The sequence below is a fragment of the Calidris pugnax genome, unplaced genomic scaffold (assembly GCF_001431845.1).
Source record: "Calidris pugnax isolate Ruff unplaced genomic scaffold, ASM143184v1 scaffold24, whole genome shotgun sequence".
Taxonomy (NCBI): domain Eukaryota; kingdom Metazoa; phylum Chordata; class Aves; order Charadriiformes; family Scolopacidae; genus Calidris; species Calidris pugnax.
The window spans coordinates 37,482,499-37,490,856 of record NW_015090922.1 but is presented as its reverse complement, the minus strand read 5'-3'; the positions used below and the strand labels follow the sequence as shown (position 1 = coordinate 37,490,856).

General features: G+C 41.6%; 1 protein-coding gene across 2 annotated transcripts; it reads right to left on the bottom strand.

Annotated features, from left to right (window-relative positions):
• Window positions 1-202: 202 nt before the first annotated feature.
• On the bottom strand, window positions 203-8,316 carry VIP (vasoactive intestinal peptide). 2 transcript variants are annotated; one of them, XM_014950519.1, is made up of 7 exons: window positions 8,015-8,316; window positions 7,448-7,569; window positions 5,503-5,643; window positions 4,496-4,600; window positions 2,868-2,987; window positions 2,138-2,246; window positions 203-506 (listed from the first exon to the last, which is right to left on the bottom strand). In XM_014950519.1, the coding sequence occupies exons 2-7, from the start codon at window positions 7,558-7,560 to the stop codon at window positions 498-500; spliced, it is 597 nt and encodes a 198-aa protein (XP_014806005.1). In that variant the 5' UTR covers window positions 7,561-7,569; window positions 8,015-8,316; the 3' UTR covers window positions 203-497. The 2 variants fall into 2 exon arrangements, with proteins under 2 accessions (XP_014806005.1, XP_014806004.1); XM_014950518.1 differs by lacking the exon at window positions 4,496-4,600 and having other exon boundaries at window positions 8,015-8,303.
• Between the last annotated feature and the right edge of the window lie 42 nt (window positions 8,317-8,358).

The following is an 8,358-nucleotide window of genomic DNA, read 5'->3' as shown; positions in this document are numbered from 1 at the left end:
CTGCTAGGAAAGCATTCCCTTTCACCTGGCAGTAACCTTCAGAAATCTTTGTAATGCAGTTTTACACACTTTGTACGTTCTTTTCCTCACATTTTTACACTTGTTTATGAAGCTATCTGGAAACGTATCCCTATTATCATACAGGCTTATCTGAAGTTGTACCATACCTAAAATAAGCCAATTAAGTAGTAAGGATGGGCTCTTTTCAGCTGCACACTCATTTTCAAATGAATTTATTGAAGTAAAGGATTTACAGCATATGGACTCACAGACTTCTCATGAGTTAAACTGGCATCCATATGTACAGCTTTCAGTAGAGAACTCTAGAGTAATATTTACAATGTAAATATCAACTTTTATTACATAAGAAACAAATATATCACAACTTTCACTTCACAACATATTTGTTCTGGTTTGATGACTAAAGTCATCTCTTTGAAATACTATGTGGAACTCAAAAATAACTTGTTCTTCTCATAGACTTTACCAGATGTCCTTCAGAGGTCCTGAAAAGAAAAAGAGAAATATGTTTTAAAAGCCGTTTTCATAAGCAGTTGCATCATGAGGCGTATAGAAGCAGGCAGCAGACAAAAAGTAAGACTTGACAGAAAATAATTGCTGTGCTTGGGGCTGACAAGCATGAGATGGAGCTCAGCGGGCATTACAGCCAGCAGGCAAGGCTGTAGGATGAGGAAGAAAGGATGAAGGAATAGGCAAAAATGTTACTGCACGTTGGCCTACAGTGCACAACAGCTCATTTTGAAAACAACTGTATCCTTGAAATACAGACACGAATTCAGGTTTGTTGATGCACACTACATCATCAATTGGGCTCTGCGATAAAATGACCACTAACATTCAATGCTGAATGAGCAATTAACCTATAGGGAGATCTGAAACATCATTATAGTCCATAAGAAAGGAAAGGACTAAAAATATTTCCAGGAGGACACCCACGACCCACTGCACCACTGCTGTCTCTCACTTAGTCAATGCCACAAATTTTAGAAGGTGCCAAATCCAGGAGCAGATATTTTTGCAATAATCTTGTCTAGAAAGAATGTTCTTTCTCGAATGCCATCACTTGACAAATTATTTTGTTCCTTAAGGCATAAGCAGTTTATGTCCTTTCTAATCTTTGGGAACTTTAGAGGAACTCCTACATTTGTGGAAAGGAAAAGAACATTTTCTTTCAGTCTTGGAAGGAAACAACAGTTTGCAGAAATCACTTTTATTCCCCCTCCCTACAAAAACAATAATTAAAAAAATGTTATCTTCAAGAGTAGCCTTTTTTCTTACTTGCAGCTGAGACACATCTAAATGACAAAACCCATCCTATCATCAATTTCATAACACACTTTGAGAAGACCAAGCCTGATTCACTTCTATGTCAACCTTTCAATTTTATGTCCCTGCAAGTCCTGTGATGTAGAAGGGTTTACATGTCAGTAAACCAAAGGATCATATTTTTGAATGATTTTAGAAAAATATTAGTAGCTAAATGGAAAACAGTAACGACAATATTTGCACACCAGATGATCCCTCTGCAGCACATCTTAGATGGGAGTCAAGTGCCTTCCTAATGCTAAGGGTTCATGTTGCTGATCCTATTAGTTCCAGGGGCAACTCCCTTCTAATTAAATTGGTGTTAAATAAAGTGCACAGCTTTTTTTCTTCTTCTTTTTCTTTTTCTTTTTCTTTTTCTTTTTCTTTTTCTTTTTCTTTTTCTTTTTCTTTTTCTTTTTCTTTTTCTTTTTTTTCTTTTTCATCAAAAGAAATATCCTTGAGTTTGTTCTCTGAAGAAATAATAATCTTTGTAATTAAAAATGAGTCAATTCTGGTCTTATGCTGCAGTGCAGACAAGCTGAAACACCCAAGTGAGTTAGGTGCATTATTAACAGTGCCATTTAATTAGGAGTTTTCAATAACAGCAATCATGGGATAACTTAATTATTGTTATTAAAATGATTATTATATTCAGACACAATCCCTATAGAAATATGCAGCCTTTCATGGACCATGGCTCTTTCCTGGATGATTTTGCCTTTCTGATAGGCCACACTTCATGTGTAACTAATCTAATTTTATGGGTCAAGTCAAGTAGCAGATAGCAAGAGGAAAGAAAATCTGGGCTTACCAGTGGGATGTGGCTCAGCAGCTCATCTACAGAATCATAGTTTTCTGAAAAGGAAGGTTCAAGAAGTTCTGCTTCATCTCGAAGTTTAGCGGGGTTTAACTCTTCCTGGCTGTTGAGGATCAGAAACAAGATTTATTGCTCTCAGAAGAAAAAGCAATCAAGAAGCCGCCTTCTAACTGTAGCTACTGCATGTTTTGTTACACCTATACCAAAGTGTTATAAATTACATGAAACGGCACGTTTAACAGACAAAGAGACATGAAAATTTAAAAGCAGTTGTCTAAATGAGTGAATACGCAAACAGAATATAAGATTTACAAAAACATATGCTGGCACTTCTCACCTATACTGATTAAGTCTTTCTGGAACTTGTAAATTTTCATTTTATGTCCTTAAAGGCATATTGTCAAGAAATAGTGTATTTTCTTTATAAATTTTATGTTCATGTTCCATAGCTCTGTGGATTTTTCTTTAAGAGGTCTTTTTAATAAATAAAACCATTTTAAGAATCTGTCAGCAGCTTTTTAAAATTGCCAGATGCTCTCTCCTCTTCATTCTTTTATTCTAATCTGATTGTAGTGTCTGTTCCAGTCTGGAAGAAAACACTGTCTGTATTTGAAAAGCAGGTTATAAACTACGTTATAAAGTCATTAATGTCCATTGCTTTTGCTTGTCCTCTCTTACTACAACACAAGTATTGAACCAATATATATTTGCTTTCTTGCAGTACCTTCTTTTTCCAGTTAAAACTGAGTTTAAGTATTTCTTCACAGCCATTTGCTTTCGAAAGCGGCTGTAGTTGTCAGTGAAGACGGCGTCAGAGTGGCGTTTGACAGGACTGTCCTGGGAGCTGGCAATGCAAAAAATTAATAGGCAACATCCATTTAAAAGAAGATACCATGAAAAGAGCGAAACAAAGTTTACAATATTGATTAGCTAAATAAAATCAGATTTTCATTTCAGAGTTCATTTCCAACTATGACTTTGGATCATCTGTCGAAAAGAAGCCACTGCTTCTATTGCTTAGTACATATTTTAGTAACAAGGATCAAATTCTAAGGAGCAGTATTCAGAGCTTTTGGGCACACCTCCTACTGATTTCTTTCTCCTGCTCAACTTTACCATGGCCCATGCAATTAGGATCCATATTCAATGATTTCTAGAGCCCCTGTCCCAGGAATTCTGCAGGATCTAATGGCTGCACGTGGATTTCACGACTCCCTCCTGTCTGTTCTCATAGCCCAGGTTACTCTTTTTAATAAACTGACTTTATTCGGATTTCAATCATTTGCATAACTATATTTTAGTGCAATGCCAATGTGCAGGCTGCTTGAAGTCACAGTAAGCTCTTAAAGGACCAGGTCACTGTTTACACTGAACTCAGTGAGGAGGGAGCCTACCTCTAAGGAAAGTAAGAGTGTAGCATCACATAAGTAGCTACAAATGCTTGTTTTAATGAGGTTTCAGGAGACAAAACACACCTTGTGCAAATTTGGAGGCCTATTTTTCATTGGGAAGCCTCAGTGTGTTCTGGTTGAAATGATCTATGTTAGTTTATAGTGTATGAGAAACTGGCACTATATGTTCCAGAGCAAAGGCAGGATTGACATAAACGCAGGACCTAATTTTCACTCAGCTTTTCAGCATATGAAGCAGGCACTCAAAGGAACTGTCATATGGGATCAGACCAAAGTATTCTACTGTTCCATTCCAGAAAGTGCCCAGTAGCTGCTGCTTAGGGATAAGAAAATCAGGGAGGTGTACAGTGATCCTTCCCAGCATCCTGCAACCCTTCGTCTATGAATGTCCTCGTCTGGAGGCTGCATACAGATCCCTTTTCCATGGATTTCCCTCATTCCTTTTCAAATCCTTCTCTAATACAGATCTCCCAAACATCTGGCAAGATGTTCTAGAGTAGGAAAAAAATTTGTTTTCACTCTAAACTAATCTTTTCTTAATTTCATTAAGCATTGCCCTGTTGCTAGGTAAATACGGAGTAATCAATCAGTTTGTATGCACTTTTGTCATTCATCCATCAAGCTAGCAAAAACATTATCAGATAAAAAAAATAGCAAATTGGCATGATAATCATTATAATATTACCAGTACTTATTATCAGTGCTACATGCATTGTCTGTTGCTTTACCCTCACAGCTGTATCAGGAATATATAGTAACGTTCATTTAGTAACAAATACCACTCAGTTGTTATGCAGGATTTTCAGCTCCCCCATTATTATATCAGTTTTTCTTTCATTATCTCTAAATAGCAAAAATGAGAACTTAGGTACAGAAGGGTAAAAAATTGCCAATGAAGCCAGCTAGGAAAAAAATCTACCTAATGTAAGTGTCACCTCACCTAACTCGTTTTCTAATAAGCGAATGCAGATATCTCTTCACAGCAAGTTTAGCCAAAAGATGGCTGTTGACACTGGTGAAAATTCCATCAGCGTGCCTTGCATTTCTGAAATGGACAATAAATAAACTCCACAATACAACCTGGGTTCATATAATTTTGATAACTTTTATTTTGTAAAAATATTACTTTCCTTAAGTTATCTATTGTACATATTAGATTAAGCTAATTTCATAAAACAACTTCTAGATTTTCACAATATACTTTTTAGCCTTTCCTGGGAAGTGAATGAATTCACTGTGCCAGAATGGCAACGCAATCAACATTTCTGCAGACATTCCTACTGCTACCAGTATTCAACCAGAGGCCAGGTGGGGTTTTTTCTGTAATTGATTCTTCCTTTCCTATGTCTGTTTGAAAATGTGACCAATCTTTGGCATAATTCAAATAGTGCATCTAATTTTGTAAAAATATTACTTTCCTTAAGTTATCTATTGTACATATTAGATTAAGCTAATTTCATAAAACAACTTCTAGATTTTCACAATATACTTTTTAGCCTTTCCTGGGAAGTGAATGAATTCACTGTGCCAGAATGGCAACGCAATCAACATTTCTGCAGACATTCCTACTGCTACCAGTATTCAACCAGAGGCCAGGTGGGGTTTTTTCTGTAATTGATTCTTCCTGTCCTATTTCTGTTTGAAAATGTGACCAATCTTTTGGCATAATTCAAATAGTGCATTTAATTTCATAAAACAACTTCTAGATTTTCACAATATACTTTTTAGCCCTTCCTGGGAAGTGAATGAATTCACTGTGCCAGAATGGCAACGCAATCAACATTTCTGCAGACATTCCTACTGCTACCAGTATTCAACCAGAGGCCAGGTGGGGTTTTTTCTGTAATTGATTCTTCCTTTCCTATGTCTGTTTGAAAATGTGACCAATCTTTGGCATAATTCAAATAGTGCATCATCATTTGTATTTATGATAGTAAAGAAACTCACCTATCAATAATTCTGGAGAGATCAAAATAGAATTTCTCATTTTCAGGTAGTGTGTTCTGCAAAATGTCTGATTCAGACTTTAATGACCCGTGGGCATGGTCAGGTTCACTGGCTCCATCAAATGGCATTCTGTTTCCCAATCTGTTGGAGAAGGAGACCATGTAAAGATACAGTTAGCTGAGGACATGCAACACTTCACTGCAACTTACATTCTGGTTTGTGTCAAAATGCACATTTACCTACTTAAATCCATAAGGCATTTTAAAGTAGTCTGTGTAAAACAAAAATGACTTTTGGATATAATCCACGCTCAGGGATAGAGTAATCGACGTACCTACTTAAATCCATAAGGCATTTTAAAGCAGTCTGTATAAAACAAAAATGACTTTTTGGATATAATCCACGCCCAGGGATAGAGTAATTGACATAACAGATCCTTCTCTCTAATGCATATTTTCTAGATATATGTTGTCATTGCACACAATTTATTCCAGGGACAGCACATAATGTATGGCAATTACAGCTCAAGTGACAACCATGAAGCTTTTCATCCTAACTATGTTTTATATAAACGATGGATGGAATTACCAGCCTCCACCCATGCAAAGTGCAAACAGTTCCTGTGAAGTACTTACCTTCCAATTAAGACTTAAAATGTGCATTGAAATGCAGTATGAAACCCTTCTTAGGCCTTCTCTAAAGAAAATGAATACACCATCAAGAACTCCAAACTAAACATGAAGAGCAGTCACATATCGTCTTATATGAATACACCATCAAGAACTCCAAACTAAATAATGAAGAGCAGTCACATTTCGCTATGTGGTCTTACTCTCTCATGTTTAAATTAATTTCCTAGTTGCAAGTTAAAAAAGGTTCACATTTAATCTTTTAAAATGCATCCTGGCAGTTGCTCTCTATAAACTGATTTACAGTTACTTCACATTTTCATGAACTGCTGTTTCTTACGATGTGGCATATTTTAAGAAGGGCAGCCCGACGGCACAGAAGCCGTTTAGCATCAAAGGTTTCCTTCAGCTGCTGTTACGCTCCGTGGCAGACACCAGGCTCCCATGGCTATAGCAAACCTCCGTGTGTGAGGATGTGCAAAAATCACATACAAAGACTAGGATAGGCTATTGTCTTTGTAATTTTACAGTCATTACAGCTATTAGTAATATTTATATATCGGAGGCGTGTAAGATTTCTGTCTGGTAAAAACAAAGTAAAGTTATTGTGGAAATAAACCAACTCAAGTCACACCTTTGGAAAATCGGTCACTCTGCTGTTTTTCTATTCCGTTTTCCTTTGGTCTTTTTACACTTTATGTTCCTCTCACCTGAACACAAAACATACCTTTCGGCCATCTGATTTACTTTAGTTGGACAACTAATAACAACTTTAACATTTTAAAGGACGCAGCAGGGCAGATGCAGCACATCAGCCCATAAGAACCACGTCCCCTCATCCACGATTTAGGAATTTTTAATACGTTCGGGTTTGCCCATGTATGTCTCTGCTTTTTAAAAGACACACCCGCCCAGCTGTGCTCTGGGGATAAAGGAGCTTTCCCTCAAGAGAAGCTGAGATTGATTTGATGGCCATTCATCACGTCCCGGAGCACATTTTAGCACCCAACCTCTACACCTTCTACATACACGGTGGTGACCGACAGCCAGGGTGGTGGCTGGTGCCTCTGAGGGTGCCTGCCCGTCTCGGGGGGGCTTTTAGAGGGCAGGTTCTCTTGGGCTGGTCCCCAAAGCCCCCGAGCACGGAGATGCGCGCCTGCCGGTTCCCCAGCAAAACCCCCCCGACGGGTCGCGCCGCCCCCTGTGCCCGTCGGCTGAGCGCAGGGGAAACACCGTCTCTTTGCCACGGCCCCCCTCGGCTTCCCCGAAACCATCAAACCCGAGCGCGGGGCGCGGAGCAGGAGCGCGGCCCTTACCGCGGGACGGCGGGGAAGGCGGCCCCCCGCGGGGGCAGCGCCCGCGCCCGCCAGCAGAGGGCGCTGAGGAGGGCGAGGGCGAGGAGGCGCGGGGAGGCGCCGCGGTGCTCCATGGCCGCCACCTGCGGAGGGAAGAAGGCAGCCGTCACCCACCGACCCACCCGCAACCCACCGGCCCACGAGCCACCCGACCCGGCCCCGCCACAGGGGTGGCCGCGGCGGGGGAGCTACCGGCGGGCAGGGAGAGGTGGCACCCCCAGAAGACGACCCCCGGCCCCAGTGCGGGGGTGTGTGTGGGGGGGTGTGGGGAGGGAGGTGCAGCATCGCCCGCGCTTTAGCGACCTTAAAAACCAACCCAAACTATGTTTTTTCAGCGGTAAAATAAAAAGAAGCGTCCCTCCCCGGCTGCCCTGGACGGTCAGACCCACTCCGCGCCACCCCGACGGTCCCTGCGGGTCCAGGAGGAGAGAAATGGGAAGTTGCGGGGCTGGAGGGGGGGGACACACACCGGGGCACCCTCCTCACCCGCGGGGAAGTCGCTGCTGCGGCGGAGGGAAAGTTACTCACGGAGCCGGGAGTCCGTCGGGGGGGGGTTCTGGCCGGGCGGGCGCGGAGCGGAGCGGAGGGGTGCGCTGCGCTGCTGGGATCCTGCGCCCTTGTCCCGCTGCGCGGCTGCCGGGATGGCGGCGGAGGGTGAGGAGGCTGAAGGAAGAAGAGGAGGAGAGCTCCGTCCCGCCGCACGCTCTGAGCTGCCCGCCGCCGCCGCCGCGTTTTATAGCGTTTACACGTTTCTGCTTCCGAAGGAGCAATCACGTTACTGGGGAGACGTCACCCTTCCCAAGGGGACGGTCGCTTTGTTCAGGACACTCAGAGACTTATATTTAATTCATGAGCAGCCGCGCACCCTACCT

What these genes read in the sequence shown, in the direction of transcription:
- VIP (XM_014950519.1), bottom strand. Translation starts at nt 7,560, where the DNA reads ATGGAGCACCGCGGCGCCTCCCCGCGCCTCCTCGCCCTCGCCCTCCTC. An exon ending in GCCTTCCCCGCCGTCCCGCG is followed by an intron (nt 5,644 to 7,447) that starts GTAAGGGCCGCG and finishes CTTCTCCAACAG; the next exon opens with ATTGGGAAACAGAATGCCAT. An exon ending in CTTATTAGAAAACGAGTTAG is followed by an intron (nt 2,988 to 4,495) that starts GTGAGGTGACAC and finishes TTGCATTGCCAG; the next exon opens with CTCCCAGGACAGTCCTGTCA.